Below are 26,511 nucleotides of genomic sequence, written 5' to 3'. Positions count from 1 at the left end.
ATGTCAATTGCACTTGATAGTACTGCTCTCAAATGCTTAACTCTGTGTAGGAACCCATCCTATTTCATCTTGGCCTAATACAGAATAAAAACATCTGTGAGATGGCTGCAACTAATAGCTGATCCTTAACCACTGTTCCACAATGTTTCTAGCATCTCCCCAGTGACCAAACTCTACAACTGTGCTTACGTTCATTTTTGCTTTGAGTCACTGCATATATGCTACTGGTAGAATATCCTACTTTTGAGATGCCTAAGATACCTTCTGCCCTAATTTTGAAATACTAATTTGTATATTTAGATATAGTCTAATTTTGAAATACTAATGCAATACTGGTATCACTTAACCATTATAGAAAAGTTCTTTTAGTGGCAAATATTTGGGGGGAATTTGCTATGGCACCTTTCCTATTTAGACAGCTGCTTCCATGAGTGTTTCTAGCCTCTAGAAACTCCACACTAGACAACCACAGTGCAGTGTCACCTGTGCTGACTAGGAGCCTGCTTAAAGCACACATGCTGGACTTCTTCTAGCTAAAACCAATAGTATTGATGCACTGTAATTATAATGACTGAAACAAATCATGGTAATTTTGAACAGTTTAAATCCCAATTTTAGGCAAAACCACCAAAGCCTGATGTCATGATCATGGACATTAAGTTACTCCATACACACAAACAGTTAAGCTGTTTGTAACATTACCTGAGGGAGATTTGCTGCCAGCAGCTTTTGTCCTCTATAGCCCAAATTTCCTAACACAAGCAGGGTCTTGAGAGACTACTTTTCACCCAGCTATTTGTCCAGACTCTTGGAACATGACCTAATTGGTGGCCAGAGATTCAAAATATGATGCAAGAACTGTATTTTTGTTTAGCTTTGTTCAATTTGTATTACTTTCTTTGGATTTAACTGTCCGTAAAATATATTTTACTCAACATTCACAGAAAACGACTAATAATTGTGACAAAAACATCATTTCTTGGATTAGTTATATATAAGCGGAGCATTTAACTCCTTTTACATTTAAAAGTCCCATTTTCTTCTGATATCCACAATATAACTCTTAGACCACGTTCATTTTCCACTATTTCATTAGAGCTCATTTTTCTGTTGCATTCAACACATGCTGGGCTGCAGCAAGAAGGCAACTGACTACTGCTTAATAATTCAGTGTTATGATACTCTTCCTCCTCCAATTTCATTTGCATTTACCAAGACAAGGGATGTTTCAATACTTTCAGATTCAAACAGGACTCAAGGTAATTCAAAGGAATCCACATTGATCAAGTTCTAGCAAGTGTATGCACATGTAGGAATACAAGGCCCACAGAAGTACTGGGAACTCAATTACAACAGGCAATTAGACTCTTTTAATAACCACGGTGTTACTCTGTTACCTTGCAAGCATCTACTCATGGAGGAGTTCAGTTTCAAAATAAGAGTTACAAAAGGAATACAGCAAATGGATAACCCCAGCCCATTTTCCACCTGTTCTTGCTGCTCCTTTCTGATGTGCACAGAAAAGCCACCTGTAAGTTGATGTCAGACTATATCTAAATATCCAAATTTAAACCTTATAAATGTTATTCTAATTTGACATCATTTTGTTTCAGGCCCCACAAGAGTCTGGGGGAAAGGATTTGTGTATCTAGAATGCGTGCCTACATGCACAGTACCGTAGGAAAATAATATTCAGTCTGACATTTAACTTAATGCTGGAAAGAACTGAGGATAAAAAGATCATTTAGTTTATATGTACCAAAAGCCGACAAGCAAACAGTAGTATTGAGCAAAATGATTCAATGGCTGATCTGAAAAATAAAAAAAAAAAAAAAAACCAACTACGTTAAGAATGCCTTCAACTTGATGAGAACACATAATGACATTAGAAATAGCCACCTCATTTATGATTCATTTACACTAGCACTGAGAGAACAGAACAGTTGTATTTCGAATTAGTATCACTAACTCAACTGAAAGGATAAACTCTCATAGACAGACAGGGAAATGAAAAACCCTGACTTAGAATAATGTACATTTAAATACAAAACGGAAGATAGAAGAGTATTTATTTTGCGGGTCTGTCTTTGCACTGCAGTCTCTTTCAGACCCATGTATCTATCTATCACCTGAGATTACATTAGGGAAATGTGACGCTGTAAATTAAGGCATTATAAAAATGTTATTTAGATTTTTTTTTTAGTATTAAAGAACAGTGCTACAATAAACAAACACAACTCATAATATGTTTAGGGAAATGTAGGTCTATTGACTTGGTGCATCTTGTTTACATAGTGACTCATGAACTCTTGTACATCAAATGAAATTTCCTGAATTCCAAATTATGAAATTAGGTAAGCAAATAACCACCCTCACTGAAATACAGTATTATTTTTCTTTCCTTATTTGTGAACCTGACATGATGTTACTAATTTTTAAATTAAAAAAAAAAAAGTATATAAAAAAGCTGAATGCACAGGCAGGTAAAAAAAATATCTCTCTACACCTGTACTAGAAAACATTAGAAATAAAAGCCCTAAAGAGTTGCTATAATAGGTGCATTTTTTCCTAATAATCTGTTAAAGTTGAGCTGTCTCCACTCGCAGTTATCATCACAAATGTTCAATTTATAAATACAAATCCCAAATATTTCCTCTTGTTCGTAAGTAGTTAACATAGCTTCAGGGATACAAGAGAGCAGATAAATATGAACTGTCTGGTACATATGATGGGATTTTTTTTTTCTTGAAGATTCAAAAGCAGTATGAAAACCAATGAAAAGCATGCTTTTGCTGTGACGCATTCCCTCCAGAAGTCTTACAAAAATTAAACTATTGAATAATGTAAACATAAGTGTCAGGTTGCATCTAGAGTAACAGACCACACATTATGGAAGAACTTACAAGAAAAGATTGCCAAATTTCTGATCTGCTACTGATTAGCAGAAGAATGTTATGCATTTGTTCCTAGTTGTAATCTAACCTTCATGCATATTCAAAAGCTAGAGTATATGTACATAGTAACAATAACCTTGCATGCTTCTTTACACACTCTCTTTAGTAATATGGGTCCTAATGAAGATAATTTTAGGAAGCTGGCAAATCCTGTATGATTTCACTACACAGAAGAATATCCAGATTTCAAAAACAGCAAATTTGTTATAAATTACAGCTCATACTAGTCCTTGACCACAATACAATAATAAACAAGGTACTCATCATTTTATATTGCTTAATACTTGGAATGCCGTATTTCCTTCACATACTTGTTTTACTAATGCTGCCTTTTTAAAAATGTATGAAGGATTTTTACTTTGTAGTTCACATTTGTATGGCTTTCCTAGAAGAGCGGAGAATACCATACTGAATGCCTATTGTGCAGAAATAACCCTGAAGGCTGTATCATAGCAGTATGCAGTAGAAAACCCTTACCAATTTTTCATCAACTGTGATGAGTTGCGTGTCTCGAGTTTGGTTCTGTGCCAGCCGCCATGTGGAAGTGCTCAGTGACCTGCGGTGCAAGACTTGAAGTTAAAAAATGATTCATGCAATGAGAAAATAGAGGCAGACAAATCTTACATAAACAAGTTACTTTAACAATATCCGTCTTGTAAAAAAAATGGAAGAGGGAGAGATGAGGGCACAAAAATCCTTTTTCTCCCCAATTAGTTCTGTCTGCTGAGTTTTTGGCAGACTCCCACTTAGCAGTTCACAACAGGCTGCACTTTATGTCAGCCTACAGGCTCTCTGTCACAGAGAGACTGCCAGTGGCAAGGACTGTACTGCTCTATATGAATGTACAGTAGCTGGTTTGTCACGAACAGACAGAAAAATACAAGGCTGCTGCAAGCATTCTGGAACTCTGATCCTTAAAATGATGGCATCAGAGGAAAAAAATCTTAAACGTATTTGTAATGGGAAAGCTCCAGTTCTAGGCTTCAACAACAGAAATTAACCTTTTTTTTTTTTTTGAAGAAAAAAACAATAAACAGCACGAAAACATTAAGCTGATAATTCAAACACAATTTTTTATCTCTGAGTGGGCAAAGCTCACAACTATTTTGCTGCACTCCTGAATCAGTATGGGCCAGCTTATTAGCTTCCAAGAAATATGATTAATCCTTCTGCATAATTGCTAAACCTGCAAAGTGAAGATGGAAATATGGAACCCAATCCCCCATCACTGAATTGAGAAACAAAATTTGTCATCAATTTGCATTATGTCACTGATGTCAGGATAAGGCCTTTTGAGTGCAAATCATCTTTTGGCAAAATAATTCAACAGCAAGTGAAAGAAGCCAGAAAGCACAGTTCTCTGAGCTAGTAGTGTGCTTCACATTTAATTAAGGTCACTTTAAACAAATGAGGCACAATAGTGCAAGAATACAAATAACTGAACAGTAAGAGGGGCTAAGCCACTTCAGTTTCAACTCTTCTTCAGATTACCAGACTTGGGAAACAAGACATACTTGCAAATACAAATGAACTTTTGAGATTTTGTCTATGGGATGCTTACAACTGTACTTCTAGCAATTTAACACTACTGATAACATTTACCTCTCTTTTGAGGAAACCATCCACAACTGCCTCCACAAAAAACTCCACAGCTTTTAAAACAGAGTTCCAAGACACTCAAAAATCTGCAACACTATCAAAATTCAAAGCCCCCCACTTTGCCCAGTTCACATTCAGTAATTTGAAGGTCATATTGGGATGAGGTAACTTGCATGAAGTCATTCAACACCCGAAGAATTACAACAGTGTACTTTACATAGCATTTTATTAAGCCAATGAGAACATAGAAGGTGTAGCCAGGGGAAAAGTCCCTATAATGCATGCATCCACCCACATCTTCTAGTCTTAAATCCCTCTCCAATTTTTGTGGATTTTGGTGAAAATGCACTTCATAGACTCATACAACCACAGAATGATCTAGGTTGGAAAAGACCTTCAAGATTACCAAGTCTAACCATCAACCAGAACTACTGAGTCCTATCACTAAACCATGTCCCTCAGTGTCCCCATATCTGTGTCCCATCCCTAAACCATGTCCCTCCGTGCCACATTTGAAGATATTAAGTTGATCTCTTGGAAAAAGCCACTCATAATTCCACATAACAAAAGAATAGCTGTACTGGATTTAACACATTAACTAAATGAGCATTCAATTTTCAGACAATGCTGGCATGGTAAAGTTTTGACGAGGTAAAACCTACAATAGAAGGAAATTTAAAATCAGCGACTATCAAGTAAGCCACAAAAATCTTACAGATCTACGCAAATGGAACAAAGTTCAGTCCAGTAATATTTCAAATGCAGATTCCCACCAATCTATACCTCTAACACAGAATACATGCTACTAAATTATATTTGATTTGAAAACAGCAACAACAGAAAGCCTCCATGTCAAGAAAAATGAACTCAAAGCACAAAATTTATAGAATCACCCTACTTTCTGGTATGGACAGACGCACATTTGAAATGACAAAATTTGCCTGCAAGGATATTTTGAAGTAGTAGTTTTGGGAGAAGCCAGGGAATGCAAGAATTTCACATCTAAATGATAACCACTCTGTTAGCTCAAAAGCTCTGTTTCAGAGAACAACACAGATGTCATTTTTTAATCTGCACATATCGAACAAGTATGGCATGTGAACAGGATACAACGATAACTGCAATATACTATGAAGATGCTTTTAGATGATCCTTCTTCAAAATCGTGCCCAATATGAAGTTATCCTAAAAGTTTCTCGAACAGGAGTATTACACGAGTTCCAGTGGAAAGCAGCTGAAAGCACACATTAAGCAAGGCAAAACACTATGATAGGAAAATAAGTTTCTTCCTCCATCCCAGGCATTTTAGTATCAAAATAGCATTCCATGGTTATTCTAGAGCACCGTGTGATATGGTATTCACTACGTTATTAAATATACGGCCAAAGAAGAATATTGGCCCATACAATCAAATTGGTCCTTTCTGAACAGAAAATCTGATATAAATCAAGAAGTTCTCAGAACCTTGCTCTGTGAAAAGGTCTGATGAACATGTGAAGGGTTTATGTAAGCCAGGACTGAAGTAACTAGGCTGATCAGAATCACACATTATCCCTGTAATGTAGATGCAATTTGAACAAAATTTAATGTATTTCATGCCATGCCCTTCCAAACTTATTTCCACTCAGCGTTATGTTACCTGACATCTTTATTATTCAGGTGATTGTTCATTTTGAAAATTTCTGCCTTTTCAGAAAAAAATAAACATTAACAGAAAAAGAACTGATACTGGTAAAAATCCCATCAGATTAAAGGTGGGCAAAATTGCACACAGAAGGAGATAATTTATTTGCACAAGGTGTCTCTGTCAGATGGGATGAATTGGAAGGCTCTCTGCGATGTTTTAGCTCTTCTTCTTCAAAAGCAGACAGACAGTTTACTAGCCTAAGTCAATTTCTGCTACTCTTCATCATTTTTCAAAGGCCACTTCACTTGACTACACAATTTTTGAAAAAGCCCACCTGCCACTGGAATTTGCAACCTTGTTCCCTTATATATGCAGACTTCTGCCCAGCCCCAGATTACAGTGAGTTGGAACTTTCTGTAAGTACTCCATGTTTGAAAACTTGTTGAAAATGGGCATTTGGACTAGACTAAGAATCTGGAGCTGGAGTCCATGGAGGTCTCTCTGTGTAAGACTACATAAAATACCAGCTTTGCTTTAAGGATGACAGACTATTGACACTGCCATTTGTTGCACCTCTCATAGGAAAGTACCCTGGAGCTTTCCTATGTACCAACAACTTTGAAATATCACGTGATCTGAAATATTACTATTTCAAAGTTAATAGAAAGCGTTACTTGATTCCCAGAGCACTGGTTTCATTTTCAACAAGTTTCATTCATTGCATGTTTGTCCCTAGTGTTAGACACTTAGATCACAAAATCACAGAATATCCTGAACTTGAAGGAGACCCACAAGGATCACCAAGTCCCACTCCTGGCTCTGCACAGGACCACCCAAAAATCAGACCTTCTGTCTGAGAGTGTTGTCCAAACGCTTCCTGAACTCCAGGAGCTCGGTGCTGTGACCACAGCCCTGGGGAGCCTGTCCCAGTGCCTGACCACCCTCTGGGTGCAGAACCTTTCCCTAACCCCCAGCCCGACCCTCCCCTGTCCCAGCTCCATGCCGTTCCCTCGGGTCCTGTCGCTGTCCCCAGAGAGCAGAGCTCAGCGCCTGCCCCTCCGCTCCCCTCGTGAGGGAGCTGCAGGCCGCCATGAGGCCTCCCCTCAGCCTGCTCTGCTCTGGGCTGAGCAAACCAAGGGACCTCAGCCGCTCCTCATGCATCTTGCCATGTAGACCCTTTGCCATGTTTGTAGCCCTCCCTTGGACACTCTCTAATAGTCTAATGCCCTTTTTATATCGTGGTGCCATAAATTGCACACAGTGCTGGAGGTGAGGCAGCAGCAGCACAGAGCAGAGCGGGACAACCCCTTCTCTCAACTGGCTAGCCATGCTGTGCCTGATGCACCCTCGGGTATGACTGGCCCTCCTGCCTGCAAGGGTTGTGTTCAACTTGCTGTCAACCTAGACCCCTTTCCACAGAGTTGCTCTCCAGCCTCTCATCCCCCCAGTCTGTACATATAGCAAGGCTTGCCTCTTCCCAGGTACAGAATCTGGCATGTACTCTTGTTAAAATTTCATATTGGTGATTGCCCAGCCCTCTAATTGGTCAAGAACCCTCTGCAAGGCCTCTCTACCCCCAGTGGAGTCAACAGCTCCTCCCCATTTAGTGACACAAACTTAGAGCACTTTCAAGTCCTAGCTTAACTGAGGAGATAACCATGAAACAAACCTCTTTCACGCAATCTTCTCTTTTCAAACTCCCACGACAAGAAATATCATTTCATCACTCATATCTCCCCTTAATCTTGACAACACTTATTTAACCTTCAAATTAAATGAATATAAAATCTAAATCACTTAGGTGACTACTCTGTTTCAACCTTTTATTCTGTCCCCAACAGTAAAGTAACTCACACAAAATTCCCAATTAATACTTGCCTCTGCCCACATACACTACGGACCTTTAGGTGGCTTTTTGTGACAGACTGAATTGCAAAAGTATAAAATACACTTTTTACTGTTCCATTCTCATACGATTCTCCTTTCTTTGACCTCTGGAACAGTAATCTGTTTTCCTCCTTTCTCTTTCTAAGCAAAATGGCTTCACGTTACAACATCATGCCTTTCTTGACTGCTTATGCTTTTTTTTTTTCTGTGTTGGTACCTTAAGAGTCCCATTTTTTACCATTCTGTGACAAACCAAGCTCTGTTTTAAAATTACCATAAACAAAATATTTTAAATAAATAGACCAACAATTTAATTCTAAACTTCAGAAACTCTGCAGAAAGTTTTAGATACAGCAACAATAAACCCTGCTATCTTCCAGGCTAATTCATCTCCTATTCAAAATACAGATCAAACTTCCTTCAAACTTAACTATCTAATAAAAAGAGTGATGAGATTCCAAGCTTGCCAGATCCATTGTGAATCTGCCCAAGCATTTTTCTTACAGTGAGATACTGATGAACAAACAAGCTTTTAAATGCAAAAGTCTGGTTTCATAGAATCCCCGAATGGTTTGCGTTGGAAGGGACCTTAAAAATCATCTAATTCCAATCCCCCTTCCGTGGGCAGGGACACCTCCCACTAAACCAGGTTGCTCAAAGCCCCATCCAACCTGGCCTTGAACACTTCTAGGGATGGACATCCACAACTTCTCTGGGCAACCTGCTCCACTCTCTTAGTAAAAAAATTTCTTCCTTCTATCTAATCTAAATCTCCCCTCCTTTCACTTAAAGTCATGATTCTTGTCCTATCACGCCACTCCCAACAAAGAGTCCCTTCCCAGCTTTCCTGTAGGCCCCTTTTAGGTACTGGAAGGCTGCTGTAAGGTCTCCCCAGAGCCTTCTCTTCTCCAGGCTGAAAAAAAAAACCAACTCCCTCAGCCTGTCTTTGTAGAAGAGGTGCTCCAGCCCTCAGACCATCCTCATGGCCCCCCTTAGGACTTGATCCAACAGCTCCATGTCCTTCTCATGCTGGGGCACCAGAGCTGAACGCAGGACTCCAGGTGGGGTATCATGAGAGCAGAGCAGAGGGGGACAATCACCACCCTCACCCTGCTGGCCATGCTTTTGATGCAGCCCAGGATATGGTTGGCTTTCTGGGCTGCAAGCGCACATTGCCAGCTCACATCAAGCTTCTCATCAACCAACATAACCAGGTCCTTCTCCTTAGGGCTGCTCTTAATCCATTCTCCACCCAACCTGTATTGGTGGTTGGAATTGCCCCGACCCAGGACCTTGAACTTGGCCTCATTAAACTCCATGAGATTTGCACAGGCCCACCGCTTAAGCTTGCCCAGGTCCCTCTGGATGGCATCCCTTCTCTCCAGCGTGTCAACTGCACCACAAAGCTTGGTGTCATTGGCAAATTCACTGCGGGTGCACTCGATCCCACTGTCCATGTCACCAACAAAGATGCTAAACAGCACTGGTCCCAATACCAACCCCTGATGAACACCACTCATTACTAATCTCGTTATTGAACACTGAGCTGTTGACTGCAACTCTTTGAGTGCAACCATCCAGCCAGTTCCTTACCCACCATTGTCCATCTGTCAAATCCATGTCTCTCCCATTTAGAGCCAAGGATATCAGGGAGGACAGCATCAAATACTTTGCACAAATCCTTATAGATTATGTCAGATGCTCTCCCCCCATCTGTACTTTAAACTGTACGTTAGTACAATTTCTGGGAGGATGTGACCCATGACCTTGCCATGAATAGAGGTGTGACTTCTAATAGAATAATTAGTCTTTTAAAACAAAAGAAACAAAAAACTCAAAATGACTTAAAATTAAAATTAATATTTTATAAAAAAAATCACTCGTGTTCTCTATAATCTTCCCGGTACTTTCTCACATGCTCATTATGCAGCTAATCAACTCTGCAGCTTTGTGGATTGTAGCAAACCAAGGTCTCCTGGTCTCTTAAGACGTTTTTATTTCTGCCATTAAAGAGGACTGGCTACAGCTGGTTAAGATGCATCTAGCACCATCTCCCTTCTCCCCAAGGATACTTTCTCTCTTAAATCTCCTAGCCATTGTCTTAATGGAAGATACCTTTTTTGTTCTTTACACATTAGTCTGTCACACAAACAAGGTATATTTGTCTTTCCACAAACATGACTAACTTGGAATGAACCTACAGCAAGTTCTTTTGCTCAAAAAAAAAAAAAAAACAAAAAAAACAATTCAAAATGTCATATGGTTTACAATTACAAAAGTGGTATTTTCTCCCTTCCCACCCCCAGAGTACTGTGTTGGGCATTTAAATTCCTTAAACTTGATCTATATGATCCTGCATAATCGATTCCAGAATTATCATTTAATCCTATCATTTATTATCTTTTTATTATATTACTTGCTGCATTTCCCTTAAAAATAACTATAATACTTTTTAAAAAAAAAAAAGCATGAGTTTAATCATGGCCCAGCACAGCATGAACTCAGCTTTAAGATCTGGTATAAAACAATACATGTTATGACATTTCTGGGTTTTGGTGTTAGGAATTTAAAAAAAAAAGCTAAGGTCACTTTTTCTTTCAAAATGCACTGTTCTTGAGAATGGCGTTACAGGCTGGAACATTACATCCAGACTGGGTTATGGCTACAACTTATTGTTTTAGAGTCCCACAGTAAATTCAAAGTTATTTTATACTCAATAGAAAGAGTAGAAACATAGAAAATTGGCAAAGAGTACACTCAATGGTTTTCTTGTTAAATACTTGTAAAAAGACTCACACACTAGCTCAGTAACAGTGAATGAATTAATGATGAATACTAGTGAAAATGTGAATTTGCAGAATTCAAAAAATTATGTAAGTTTCACTTATTTTGGAAAAACAAATTCTGTGATCAACTAACCACATGCATGTCTTCTATGAGAAAAGGTTATTTTCCACCCACAGTCAGTGAAGTCACAAATAGGTTCTGCATCTCAGCTACACAAATGGAGAGGTCAATTACGAAGCCATTTGAAATTCTTTAGTCTTCACCACAAGATATGTCAGGTTTTAGTCTCTCAACCATCTTATCCTGTCATAGAATAAGGAGGTAGCAGAGTTCCTTGGTTTCAGGGACGTCTTCTCCTCCCTTCTGACAATTAAGAGGTCACTGCTCTGTTGATGGCATTAATTAACCAGTTCTGTTGAACTGGAGAAACCAGTCAAAAACAGAAGTCTTCCGTGATATTTGGATGAAGGAAACACTAACTTTGGATATCTACAGTCAACTTGTAAATATTACCAAATTTGAAGTTCTCAAATATCTGCCAACAACCGATGTTTAACACTTATATGCTTTTGTTTATTTAACCACATATGCTGCAAAATACATTGAAGTCTTGCAGAAGAGAACACCAGGAAGTGTCACAAGGAAGTCCCACAAGCCTAGCAAAAGGTGACAAGCAGCCATATTCCTAACGCATGCATCTGCCTTCCACAAAAAGCAACACTGCTACCAGCATGTTATATATGACATCCAGATGCAAAAACTTGTATTTACCTGTACTAATCTAGGAGTTAAGATTGAATTCGTTGCAGGAAAAAAAGGCTCCTTAACCTCTTCATGCAACACATCTGACTGTTTGATCTATTAGCACCCCCTTTTGGTCAACTGTTGGAGATATATTAAAGAAAACTAGGTATCATGGCACATGTAACCAGATCACATCAGAGATGAAACAATGTCCTAAAGAAAACTTCATGCACCTCACAAAAAATGAAAGCACTCATTAAGTCTAAATGGAGTTTTAAGTATTCTGATAATGAATGACCAGAGCACCAGAGGATGCACATATGCAGAAGCGGAACTGAATGCTTTGATGCACAAATGAGATAACCATTCTTAGAAAAGCAACTTTTTTTTTTTTATAGTAAGGCATTTATGAGGAATAATATAAGCTTCACAACATATAGCCACCCTAAAAACTTTGAAATTCTCAACAAGAACATGGAAAAACTGTCAGCTCAGAACTTTCCACAGCATCCAACCTAGTCACACACTACAATTAAGTAGACTAAAAACAAATTAGCATAATGTTCATTCGTGTAAAATGGGAACATTAATGACTGCCTGTTACATGATGTCAGATACAGTACAGATCATGGTATTCAGGCCCAATATAATGCATTTTTATACAGACAGCTTGTAAAGTTGAACTTGTGAGAGACGAACTTAAATACAGTGGGATAGTGCTTCCTTGGTAGTAAATTTACTACTGTAATACTGTAATTAAAGTGACAATGCCTTATCAGAGTCACTGATATTTTATTTTTTACCAGGATTCTTTTATTATTTTTACAACATCCCAACATAAATTAATATGGGATAGTTTATAATGCCAAACAGTCCACGTGGAGACCATGAAGGTCTATTTTGCAGTATGAACCCACACGAATAACTTTTGGGTTTGGAAGAGAAGCAAGTTTCCCATTTATAGCTACATTTTCAGACAATATTGGCACATCATAGTTTTTACTTTGCCTGCAAAACGATGTTGAATTATAAACACTGTAAGTTCTGTTTCTGAATGAATGAATACTGACTTACTTAATCTAAAGTACTGAAATTTCTATATTATGTACCAAAAAACAAAAGACCAAAATTTAAATAGGAATATATAAATACTGCATAAGAACATAAACATAGAAGGTCACATGAAAAAACATATATTTCTGGTGTGGGTTTGGAAATCAGGGCACGAACTGATCGTGCTTTATTGTTAGAGAAATCTATTTATGAGAAGAAGCACTGGGCATCTAACTGTACTGAATAAACAAGAAAATAACTTCTAGCATTCAAGTTGTGGTTTGTAACTTAGTGGGTATTACCAAAGCAAAATATTAAGTTGGTTTACTTTTGGAAATTGAATTAATGTAATACTTCTAAATATTTTACTAAGAAGAAAACAGTCAGATTTTAGTTCTTTGGGATTCTACTTTAATTACCCCATGGATAAAAAAATTCTAGTGACGGCCATGGCACCAGTTGAACCACAGCACTATGCAAGCACAGCTCCAGTTCCCAATACTGCCCTAGGACCAGTGCATTACATGCACTTGTGGCACCCCAGTGAAGTCCCCAGGACAAATGCCAGTTCTGTGAGCCGCCACCAGCTGGAACACAGCGAAGAGCAGTGCAGCCCTTCCTGTGGCTCAGCAAAAGCCTGACAGAAAGCACAGGCAGGCTCAAACTATTCCTGCAGTTACACAAGTGTCTCTACCATGCTCCAGAGCACTGCCAAACAGCAGAATTGACTAGGTGGCACATGCATGGCACAAGCATTTACACACTGAAAACTGCTTGACCTGAGGAATATTTGGGGCAAAAATCCACACTCACTCCAGTTCATGTCAGCACCCAGGCAAACAAGGGCTCTAAGTCCTGAAACAGCTCTGTTGTATCAGCCCCAGGCTGATACCAGACTGTCTTCTCAAACCTCTAGGATGTAAACTCAGTCTTTGTTTGCAAATAAACTTCATAACAAAGTCATGCAAGTGCTTTTAGATCCCTATATGCACGTAATTCAAAGTATCCTAGCCAACACTGGTGAAAAGACTGGAAACACTTTTGACAGAGGAGATTTACATGCTAAGAATGACCCAAAAATATTTACTTATTTTTTGTAGTTGAAATCACAAAACTCACTAGGAAAAAAAGGATATTTTGTCTACTACTTTTTCAGCAATAGAATATGTAATTTATAAGATGTCCATCTGCTGTCAGGTGGCGGAGGAGCTCTAAGCTGTTACCACCTGTACAGCTGCTGATCAGCAATTCCATTACATGCTAGTCTAAAGAATAAGACCTAATCTTAGAAATTTCATTGCAGATCACAATTTGAAAATCGCAGCTTGCTGAGGACCACTAAACCTTCTGTAGGCAAGTCATCTGAAAGACAAATAATACTAGAAATGCTGCACAACTTACTATCAACTATCAATTGAATTTTACGTTATCTAGTTAGAAAACATAATAAAGTTAAGAAGGAAGAGAGAAAAAATTCTGTTGGGAGTAAACACAAAATACACAGGTGACATATTTGCTTTGTTTGTGCTTACTAAATGTCAAATTTCTCCCCACACATACACATTCAGGCATTCACATAACTAGACAGTAACTAAAAACTGTGCTCTCTTTATAGCAAGAACAACAAAAGTCAAAGGGTTTAATTCCAAAACTGTGAGGAATGAAACTAATGTTCCACAGCCCACCTCTGTGTTAGGGAAGACTATGCATTTCGAACAAGAGCCTTTTAATTATGTAAAACTAAACAAAAAATGCAAACATGCAAGAATCTTTACTCAAAATCTTTTACGGCATAGTGTGGTCTTGTATTTTGTCCCTGTCCTCTTAATTTTGCCTTCCTATTTGACTGAGCACACAGGTTTATGTAACAGATATTCTAACAATCCTACGCTAATCTCAATCTACAAAATATAGCATACAAATTAAGGCAAGTTTTCTTATGTTACTGTCACCAAACATTTCAACTGTAAACTATTGAACTGTAGTAAAAAAGAGAATCAATCCCTTGAAGTGCTAATGCAAAACTACAGTTTATAACAGTTCACAAAAGTCAATGAATCTATGTGGCTAGTATGCCTCAGCTGTTGGGCAGCTATAAAAAAAAAAAGTGTTCAAGAGCTGTTTATTCATTTTTGTTTGTAGTACTTCATAAACATCACAGCCAAATGGCTCACAAATGGAACATGACATTCAGAAGGTCACTTTCGGAACTATATGCTCTCAGCAGTTGTTCTAGATGACAATGGGATAATCTAGTTAACATTGTGGATAATTTTATTTCACCCTTGCTTTGTCCAATTTACCTCATCTCAGCCACCTTACTCTTCAATTTCCTTCCTGAGGTCAAACTATTGTTCTCAATTCCTCCTCGAACTGTCACCATTCCACAATTATCATCTGCCTTTGCTACTTTCCACAATACCACACGGCTTAATTAACCACAGCCCATTTTTTCTTCTTCTGCCTGTACATATTATTCCTTCATTGAAATAATTCCAACTCATCCATTCCACACACCTCTGAGTGGAAAAAATACGTTATTTGTTATTGTCAGCTCTCGTGAGACCTACCCCCATGGCGGGGGGTGGGAACTGGGTGATCTTAATGTCCCTTCCAACCCAAACTATTCTGATTCTATGGTAATACTTCAGTAACTCTTTGCCTACTGAGTTATATGCAGAGAAGAAAACCAATGGTGCCATCTTATATGCCAGAATAATTATGATTTGAGTTTTCAAGTCAGCTTGCTCTCTTAACATTAACAGCATGAAGACCAAGGCTGCCAGACCACGTGTCAGGGCCCTGAGGGCACTAACAGGCCGTAGTAACTCTGGTCAGTTTCACCCACAGCCTCCGTGAACACCAGAAGCTCCATTTAAGCTCAGCTCTGGGTCTTCGTTCCCTGCCTGAGTGACAGGATTAACTGTACCAGTGTCCAGTCCTGATTTAGGCTCCTGTCTCAATCCCTCAATCCCCAAACCTGCAGTATGGCTCCAACCATGTTTCTATCCTGTTGCCTGGATGGACTTGAGACACACATTGTAGCTTGTCTTCAAACCGGTCTCTGGCTCCTTTTGCTCCTGACTGGACTCCCTGGATGGACCCTGGACCTGGGTTTTATCACTTAGCTTTGTCTGGGACTGTTGACAGACTTATCAATTGCACTTAGCTCTGCTCATGCTGAGATGCTGAAGGACTGTGTCCTGGTCAGTGAGGGCCCTGTTCTTGCTGAGATCACCTTTGCTTTCCAACTTGCCTTCCCTTCAGGCAAGAACGGAAGACTTTGCTGCTTCCTACTAGCCATTAATTTCTATCAAGTTCAGATTCATCAACTGCATGTAATACATTTGCATGTGTTTTTCAGCCTTATTACTTTGCAGTCAAACCAAAGGACAATTTTTATCTAGTTTCTCTATAACGACCGATTTTTTATCTTACCACTTTCTCAAAAGATACTAACCACACATTTTTTTCTGTGTGGGAACCAGTGTGATTAATTAGCTTCTACAAAACCCACCCATCCTTAGGTTAAAACAAATGGCTGGCTGCAACCTATGTGGCCTATGTAAGTGTCTCCAAATTAAGTTTTACAGAAGTTATCACATCAGAACTTCAAATGCTATTCTACACTTGAGTGCAAGTAGTGATTACATAGCTCTAGTTCATAAACAGAAGTACTTCCTTCTACAGCATACCGTACAAACATTTGCAGTCCTCAGACAATTACTGATGAGGGATAAACTATGCTGTGGTACAAGGGTAATGTGAAACTGTCAAGTTCCTTAAATGAACTCTGCTTTAAAAGAATGGCTGACTGCACTGTTGTTCCAAAATTATCTTACTGCATTTTCTTTCCATTTAAAGCTATTAATGTAAACACATCTTACAATCAATTTTTGAGAATTCACCTTTGAGATAAAAATAATTTTATTGGCTACCATATTTGTGTGTTTCTTTGTACTCTTATTTATACATCGACTCTCTTCTCCTCCACTGGTGCTGTTCTTTCCTTTTGCTAGTCTCTTTTCATAGTCCTACTAGCTATTAGCTCCCTGAAAGTAGACTTGCTATTACTCACTCTATTCTTAAGTGGAATAAACCCTTAAGGCAAAACTGGTGCTTCAAATGCAAACCTTATTCTTGAATTGCAGTTCAGACAACAACATTCAGATTATTTGTCTCTTTCTCTGGTAGGCACAATCAACATTGACGTATGACAAAACATCGCTGCTGCAGAATTCCCCTTGATAACTTACGCAGCACATACAAATATGCCTTGAATACATGACAGAACAGTCAAAACTACTGCATGAAGAGCTGTTTCTTTCCTTAATTTAAAATATAGTAGTTCTAACTGATGGTAGTAAGACAATTGTTTATTGTTGGGTCTTTAAATAGCTACAAAATACAACTCTACTTTTGTAAAGAAAAAATGGTACTTCTGAAGATTACTGAATTCAGATACAATATTCATAAAAATCTCTAACTAAAACTATTGAAATACACAGAAAAGATGAAGAATTAAACTGTTATTCTATGGCTCAAGACTTTGTTTTGGACTTTATGGCATCACTAACATTAGTAGGACGTTACCTCGTTAGATTTATAGCAAATGACAATATCAGAATAATTATATTTGTACTGTACACATTCAAAAAAGATCAGACTTCAAATATTTTATATAAAATACATTAAATATGAGTTTTAAAAATAAGAAGAAGCTGTTCATGAGATCTTTCATGTTAACACTGCAAGAATAAACAGCTGCAAGAAATGTTTGCCCACACACATTCTAGAGCTGCCTACAGTCTGTCTAGTCAAGTCAGAAGTTAATTTACTTCCTCAACATCAGTCACGGGTCAAGGGAAGATTAAGTCATACACAGATTACTGATGCTTGAAAGTGGCTTGTTAATAAAATAGTACCTAAACATACTTTTATACTGGGCAGTAGGGAGCAACTGCACTAACTCAGACAAAACTATGCCATTAATTTCTTAGGACATGCGTATTATAAAGAAGGCAATGGTAAATTTTCAGCTTGCCTCCTGCTAGCTTAACAGTATTTTTATTAGAAACAATAATGCACATAATCTTAAAACTGCTTGGATGTGTACTTTGTGACATACTCAGAATCCAATTCTTACAAAACTTTTAAAAAGCATATCAAAATCCACTGTATTGTTGTGAGAATGAAAACATGTACATGGATGAAACTATAAAAATAAGCTCTGGTGAATTATAAAATATTCTGAAGTTGTTAGTATAAAAGATTTTTTTAAACTTGTTCTCATTTTTTTTAAATACTCTTTTTAATAGGCTTTATCTTCCCTGCTTAGCATTTCAATACAAATAACTTTTCTCTTAAAACAGCCAATTTTGTATACAACAGCCAATTTGCTCAATAGCATAAAAATCAATAGCTGCTGCAGGAGGTAGAATATCTTTCATTTCCAAATTTTCTCTGAATACTACAAGTTTAATTTCTTACAGTAACAAAAGAAAATGCAGACAGAGTTCGCTTTTAAATAATCAAAAATACACAAGCTTAAAAACAAATACTTTCCTGCATCACTAAGATCAGTATAAAGCATAATAACTACGAACGAGACTACCTGTTACGCCCAGACAGAACTGAGTAGTGATTTTGCTTTTGTATTCCCAGAAATTTATCTTACACCTAACATTGTTTTCAAGCACGTTTAATGTCCACAGATTCCTTAAAAAAATAAAATTGACAGACACTGCCACAGATTGCAGATGAGTAGAAATTATTACTATTCTAACTAGATGATTTGTCACTAAGATGTCAGCAAGAGCAATACTGAAAATTGAGAACACGACCGAAAGTTTAAAATATCAATCATATTAACTGTAATTAGTGTTTCTATCACCATTTGTCAACATGAGCTTAAGAACCGGTGAAATTACCAACAATGCCACAGAGGAGATTTCGTACATTGGTCTAACATACTGAGACCTATACATTGGTCTAACAATTCCTACTGCATTTACTTCCGTGCAAAACAGAAATGCTAGATATATAGCATGAATGCTAGACATATTATAAATAATCTGGCTGTAGCTAGTTGCAAGTGAAAGGCCAGAGCAGCATGCTATTGAGATAGATGGCAATTAAATTCTTGAGTTACTTCATTTTTGGAACTTAAGTTCTTTTGAATCTCACTTGTACATTTTGCTAGTACCTGCTTTTGCGAGGAACAGCTTTAAAGGTGACAGCTCCTACCAGTCAGAAATACAAGCTCAAAACAATCATCTCCTGGGCAACCATATATAGATACTACATTGAGTTTAAGATTTACAGTGGAAAAAGACAGTTAACTGAATCATAAATATCAAACCTACGTTAAGGGAATATCAAGGTTATTTTGCAACCCAAAAAGTTTTTCCCAGTCTATACATGCTGAACAGTATATATTAAACCACTGCAACTAAAGCAAATTTTATTATTTTGTTCACATAGATTTGAAATGCTATCTATTGACAGCTGGCATTCAAATTCCCCTTCTTCTTGTATCCATATGGCATTTCTTAATCTATAAATTTCATGTTTGAAGTCACTGTAACATGTTGTACAAAAACACTTCTCTTAAACTTAGAGACACCAAATATTTGGTATTAGGAAATACCACCATAAAAGCCTTTTCCATGAAAGAATTTGTTTATTTTTGTTTTTGTATTTTAAACCAAAATAGGCATCATTTTCAAACACAGTATCAAAATCTATTTTAAACTGTTTAGTCCCTAAGGAAAATATTATGTCCTTCTGTTTTAGGATATTAGTGCCAACAAACTTCACCTCTGCCCCCTTCTTTTCTTTTTTTTTTTTCCTCTCATTCTCCACTCCTCTTCAAATCCTCAAAGTAGAAGGAAGACCACTAAGTGGACAGATCAGTAGACATACGAAAAAATATATTTTAGAATGAAATAATGTTTTTTTAAAGATATGCAGCGACGAGTGGTTCTGAACTCAAACTGACTAGTTGCACTGAGCTGGTAATAAAAGCTTTCAACTGTTTTAGTGCAGAAGCAAACCCACACCTTATTTACTTGCTAGCTTCCCATACAAACGTACCTTAAAGGTCTTCCTTCTTTTCTCTATTAAACCTCTTACTAAAGAGGTTGTCATTCCTTCTATCTTCCTCTTTGGGGTTCTAATTCCAAAAGTGAAGGAAACAATAAAATTAAAATAAGTCATTCCAAGTTACATGCTCAACTGTGAGCAGCAATTTAAGAAGTCTCATCAGGTATGCTTTGCTATCATCACCTCCTGCACTATTTACTTTTCTCCGTTTACAATAGAAAAACAGTCATTTCCAGAACAACACTTCTCACCCTTTCCCCCCATTCTCAAACTTTGGCCCTTCCCACCTCTTTTCCCCATCCGACCCTCCTATTTCCACATATTTCTGATGATCCTCTTCCTCACCTAGACCAACACTGAAGCTATCTAAAATTTAAGAAACGTTATGGGAGTCCCGTAGAACATTAAGGACAAGAACTAGAAGAAGGCTAAATAATATGAAACGGTATTTTTCAGTTGTGTGTTTCTCTCATCTCTGACAGAATTCTTCATTTTGACAGCAACATTATAACGTTCCCAATGTTTCATTACATTTCCTGTTCTCCGTGTGGCCTTTCCGAAGCATCCTCTTTCCATCCTAAAGGAACCAGGGAACAGTCCTTCACCCTGCTCCCCATACTGCCAAAAGCAGGAGATTGAAAACACTACTCTGGTTCACCAGAGCTGCTCTGGCCTTGTACAGATATGCATGATGCTAGGTTCATGCATATCCATGAACAATACACCAGTCATGAATAACACGGTATGCTGTTGGCATGTCAAATATTGCAGGACAGAAGCAAGTAAGGATTATCGATTTTGACATCCTACGTAATGTACTGCAAAAGGACTTGAGTTATCCTACTCGTCAGAAATCTGTCAAAGCATGAAAAATTGATGCAGGAAGAGGTTCTTCCTTCATAAGAAAGAGAGACCAGATTATGATTCAAGAGGCATGTGACAATAAAAAATAACCACTGATTATGCTTTCAGACACAGTGAATACTCAAGATGTGACTGCTAGACTCTTTTATCCACACAATCATTGTTTCAACACTGTGGATAGAGTCAAAAAGAATGGATTTTAAATTAACTATACACTTAGATATATGTAACACCTACTTCTTTCAAACTGGTGCTTGAGGCTGTCTGCAAGATCAGATGAAGATTCACTGCTGCCTGGAGTCTTGTTTTTAAACTTATCTTCATTATCTGTACAAGCTACAGTGTTTTTCATCTTTTTCTCCCCTTGCTGTGTCCATTTGTCTCTCCACATCTTTCACCTTGAGTGTGCTCCAAACCTCCACGTCACTGTAATCTTATGAGTAAGAAACTCCCTGGAGCTTTGTTCTGCATTTCAGTCGGCAGTTGTACTACTGTGGTAGTGCAGTTTGATTCACCATTATTTCTCTGATATGCATTAAAAACAAAATTTAAATTAATTGAATAAAATTGTAAAATCCAAGTTAACTATATAATACTTCAAAGGTCTTTTTCTCCCATAAACAACCAAAAGAAACTTACATTGCAAGGTTAAGATATCTATGAACTTTATCCCCTGATCTTTTGAAATTTTAACCCATACAGTGTATGCAGATGTGGTTAGTCACTGGTATCAATTTTGGTTAAGTTAAATGCCGCAAAACTACTGTTTGTTAAAGAAAAATCAAGAGTTTCTGATTTGTCTGAACCTGACAACACCACATGTACATTATCTTGTACAGCATATGACAGTATGTGGCTGGCATGAACAACAGGTGACTGAAATAATAATAATAAAAAAGAATTGCTGCCAATTGTTACTTATTCAAAGTCTGAAAAAAAGTCACACTGGCTAGCACTAACATTAGCTAAACAGTGCTTCCATTAGCCAGGAACAGCAAGAGCTTTGTGAATTATTGTGCAGCTCTCTGGTCAATGCAGATCTGTCTCTGGGAAGTCTGAAGTCTGCCTACTAAGACATACTTTAAGAACATGCAACAAAAGCTAATGCTATTTTGAAGAAAATAAATAATAATGATAAAAAAGACAGTAATATGAAAAAGTCAGTTAATCTGAGGAAAAAAATTAAAAAAAAATCTATTACTGATGAAAGAGCAAGATAGTAATTGAACAATTTGATGGGCTTCTTCTGCATTTAGAAGCTATTTTCCCACAAAAATGGCTTCCTGTCTCATTCTGTTCTGTTCTCTTGCTAATATAAATGCCAACTCAAGAATAAGATTTAAATGATGCCCCAAGTTGCCGGATTCTCTTCAGCATACAGCATGAACTGAGTAACTGACTTCCTACTACACAAATGTCCTTATTTCTTCACTCTCATAACCTCAGGTGTCCATTACAATGAACAAGCAAAACATTTCTGATCATCCTCAGAGTCTTTACAACACAATTACATGAGGCAGGGAATACATTCTGAAGAACCATCATTTATCACTGATAAGTGACAAGAAAAATCCATTACTAAGAAATGTATGGATAGTATAACCAGGTGTTACACCTCCATACACAAAATATTCCACTTCTGCAACAGAAATGAGAATCTTTGTATCTTGACTGCAATACACTGTGAAACAACGAGAGTCTCAAATGCTAAGTGGTTTTGGAATGAATAGCTCCAAAGTTCAGCAGAAATTGGTTTGTTGTCAAACACAGAACACAGAATCACAGAATTGTTTGGGTTGGAAGGGACCTTAAAGATCAACGAATTCCACCCCCCTGCCATGGTCAGGGACACCTCCCACCAGACCAGGTTGCCCAAAGCCCCATCCAGCCTGGCCTTGAGCACCTCCAGGGATGGGGCATCCACAGCTCCTCTGGGCAACCTGTGCCAGTGCCTCACCACCCTCTGAGTGAAAAATTTCCTCCTAACCTCTAATCTAAATCTCCCCTCTTTTAGTTTAAAGCCATTCCCCCTTGTCCTATGTGCTCATTTATAAAGTTTTATAAGCCGCAATAAGGTTTCCCCATAGCCTTCTCTTCTCCAGGCTGACCAATCCCAACTTCATCCACTTGCCTTTGTAGGAGAGGTGCTCCAGCCCTTTGATCATCTTTGTGGCCTTCCCTTGGACTCAGTCTAATAGGCCTGAGTCCTTCTTGGGCTGGGGCACCCAGAGCTGAACACAGGACTCCAGGTGGGGTATCATGAGAGCAGAGCAGAGGGGGAGAATCCTGTCCCTCAACCTGCTGGCCATGCTTCTCTTGATGTAGCCCTGAACACGCTTGGCTTTCTGGGCTGCAAGCGCACATTACCAGCTCACGTTGAGCTTCTCATCAACCAACATACCCAGGTCCTTCTCTGCAGTCTCAATGAGTTCTTTTCCCAGTCTGTGCTCATGCCTGGGATTGCCCCAACCCAGGTGCAGCACCTTGCACTTGGACTTGTTGAACCTCATTAGGTTCACATGGGCCCACTTCTCCAGCTTGTCCAGGTCCCTCCAGGTGGCACCCCTGGCATCCCTTCCTTCTGGTGTGTCGACTGCACCACTCAGCTTGGTGTCATCTGCAAGCTTGCTGAGGATGCACTCGATCCCACTGCCTGTGTCGTTGATGAAGATGTTAAACAGCACCGGTCCCAGGACAGACCCCTGAGGGACACCACTAGTCACCGGCCTCCACTTGGGCACAGAGCCACTGACCACCACTCTCTGGCTGCAGCCATCCATACAATTAGCTAATCACTGAAAAGCCCACCTTCAAATCCATCTCTCTCCAATTCAGAGATAAGAACATTGTGTGCGGACCGTGTCAAAGGCCTTACAGAAGTCCAGGTAGATGACATCGGTCGGTCTTCCCTTGTTAACTGAAGCAGTCACTCGATCACAGAAGTTCAAGTGCTCTCTTCCCAGTTCAGCCTATCCACATTCTCTAACGCATGACAAAACTGCAATCTTTCACAAGACATTTAAGACAGTCCCTCCTTTGTTTTCCTTTTACTGTTTTTTTTTCTATTTCTATTCACATGAATCTTGAAAAAATGTGCTATTTAAATTATACCCTTAAATCAAATTTTGGCTGAGCATAACTTAAAGAGGTCAAATTTGAAGTAATTCAGTGAGACAGACAAGCTAGGTACGCCCTTCTTCCCAGAGAGGTCAAACTCGGAACATATTCAACATAATTTTAAGATCATTAAACTTGATAGATCTCACAGTATAAAAGTTTCAAAACCGTGATCTAAGCAAAAAAGGCACTTCTACTTTCTGTATCAGTTCAAGCCACCTCTTAATGGTCACCACTAGAGAGAAGAGTGATGGACTCAGTAACTGCTGCTTCAGTGATTTAAACTAGACATACACTATTTCCTTTTCCTAAAGGTATCAGGAATACTGTTGTGTGTGCTCCTAATTTATGACTAAACACTTATTTCCCTGTTGTGTTAGCAGTCAACACTTCAGAAACACCAAGCAACTTAGGCATGTGTATTCTGAAGTGCTTAAACATGCACTGATAAATTCAGTTTTGCATTACAGGAGGACACAGTACTTGTAAGGATCAAATATAACTCATGGAAATCAGAATATAATCTTTTCTGACTACTGGAAAATGATCTTGGGAACTGTTTTCAAAATCAGAAGGAAACTACTATTCTGTTCCAAAAACTGAAGAACTTGTTGGAGAAACTTGTTTTGCATGAAAAACAAACAAACAAAAAAAAAAAAGAAAGAAAACAAAACAAACCCACTGCAAATAGAACTGTTCCTTTAAGGTTTTAACTTTAATCCTACAGTGGTCAAACAATAAACCGTATTACTCCCATAATTTCAGCAAACAACATGAATCTCTAATTCAGTGGTTTCACAGCATCCCAGAAGGGCTGAGGGTGGCAGGGACCTCTGGGTCCATCTGGCCCAACCCCTGCCCACGCAGGGACGCCCAGAGCAGGCTGCCCAGGACCACATCCAGGGGCTTTTGGAGATCTCCAAGGAGGAGACCCCACAGCCTGTCTGGGCAGCCTGTGCCAGGGCTCCCTCACCCGCACAGCACAGAAGGGCTCCTGGTGCTCGGATGGAGCCTCCTGTGTGCCAGGTTGTGCCCACTGCTTCTCATCCCACCACTGAACACTCCTGGGTAGAAACTGACCCATCTTCTTCTCATCCTCCCTTCAGACAGTTATATAATGATAAGATCCCACCAAGCTAGAGTCTCTTCTCCTAGTGAGCAGTCCTGTTCCACGCAGGACAGAGGCTGCAGTTCCTTTCTTATCTTCGTGACCTTTCACTGAACTCTCTCTGGTAGCTGCATGTCTCTCCTATACTGGACAATCCCGAATTTGACACAGTACTCCAGGTTTCCTGGTTCCAAGGAAAATTTAGTTCTCACTTTTCTAACATGCAATGATTGCAAAAATGTGACAAATTCTACATAAGAGAGACTCACGGTGCTTCTCCCTGCCTCTTCTCCCAAGCCACCTGAAGATTTATGATCAGGTGACTTTCCCAAGGAATGTGAAACACAAGTTCAACTTCCTCTGAGATGAGCATCTCCAATTTCTCTTTTACTGAAAAAAATAAGGACACTAACACTCCAATCTCCTTCTGCGGCAGAGAAGGAACCTGGGGCATGATTTCAAAGATCCTGTTCCTGGAAGAATCACCAACCTGACAGTCCCTACCTCACACCTCCATGCTGCTCCTTTCCCACCCCTGCTACATCCTACTACTTGTTTTGGAATAAATGCTTATGAGGTAGGGTGGTAAAACTTCCAAACAAACAAACAAAGCTATTTTTAGCCTGGATCAGTTGACTGACACAGTTTACAAGGTACAGGGGACAGTTGTATCAGCACCACAGAGGACCAAACAGCGGGCAGAAACAAGTGAACATGAACAGTAAGTTTCTGCATTACCACAGAGGAATTCCTAAATTTATATTTGGGTTCCAAAGTGTTTTTATGAGACTGAAGATTAATTTTCAGCACTGTAAAACAGGTGTCATTTTAAGGAATAAGCACAAGTGACTAAAGGGCCAGTCAACATAGAATGCGTAAAAGAATAGTACGATTGTAGTCCTTTTTCTTCTCTGTATGTATGTACAGTTTTCTGGGTGTACATTTACATATGTACATATAAACATACACATTTAAAAGAGTCACTGTAACTTTCTACAACCCACTTTTATATTTAAAAATTGATGTAGCACTGAAAGCCCTCAAAATCGCAGTAGAGTGCCTTGAACTACATCTTTCTGGCTGATCAGAGGAGCTCAGAAAAACTTGTCTCGTGGCGCACACAGAACATGCGCACACACCTTCAGCTACGGCTTGGGCCACGCACTGGACCTTCGATACAGGTCTCTACAATGAAAAAAAACAATAAAAAAAAAAAAAACAACACAGCAGCACCAAAAATTATAAGGTGATTTCCAGTGTTATTTCGAGGCGAGTGGGGAGACAGCGGAAGGGCGGACACGCGTCCTCTAAAAAAAATTACATAAAATTAAAAGACGTCGGGGAGGGGAAGGGGGCAAAGCCACGGCGCCCGTACGGGGACAGGGATCCCCGGGAAGGCGGCGCCGCGAGGAGCCGCGGCGGCTGCCCACAGGCCGGGCAGGGCCAGCGCCGACCCCCCCGTGCCCCTCCTGGAGGCCCGGCGGCGGTCGGGAGGCCGAGCTGGGACGCGCGGACACCCGGGCGGACACCCGGGCGGACACCCGGGCGGACGCCCGGCCCGGCCCGGCCCGGCCGTGCCCTCGCGGCGCCCGCGGCGGCCCCGGCCCGGCCGCAGGCCCCGGGCAGCGCGGCCTCCCCCGCGGGCCGCCGCCCCCGCCGCCCCTCCG

The 26,511-nt window shown here is 39.3% G+C and overlaps 1 protein-coding gene and 1 long non-coding RNA gene across 2 annotated transcripts in view; both read right to left on the bottom strand.

Annotated features, from left to right (window-relative positions):
• NDUFS4 (NADH:ubiquinone oxidoreductase subunit S4) overlaps positions 1-26,511 on the bottom strand; it is a 47,537-nt gene that overhangs the window by 20,811 nt on the left and 215 nt on the right. Inside the window, exon 2 of the mRNA XM_080574586.1 lies at positions 3,432-3,510. Within this exon, the coding sequence (XP_080430712.1) occupies positions 3,432-3,510 (79 nt within the window). The remainder of the gene's footprint in view (positions 1-3,431; positions 3,511-26,511) is intronic.
• On the bottom strand, positions 8,741-26,433 carry LOC308185899. The gene is made up of 2 exons (XR_013943812.1): positions 20,857-26,433; positions 8,741-19,825 (listed from the first exon to the last, which is right to left on the bottom strand). It is a non-coding gene; the product is annotated as an uncharacterized lncRNA (long non-coding RNA).

This window comes from Anser brachyrhynchus (assembly GCF_964034855.1).
Source record: "Anser brachyrhynchus genome assembly, chromosome: Z".
Taxonomy (NCBI): domain Eukaryota; kingdom Metazoa; phylum Chordata; class Aves; order Anseriformes; family Anatidae; genus Anser; species Anser brachyrhynchus.
This window is presented reverse-complemented; position numbering and strand designations above follow the sequence as displayed.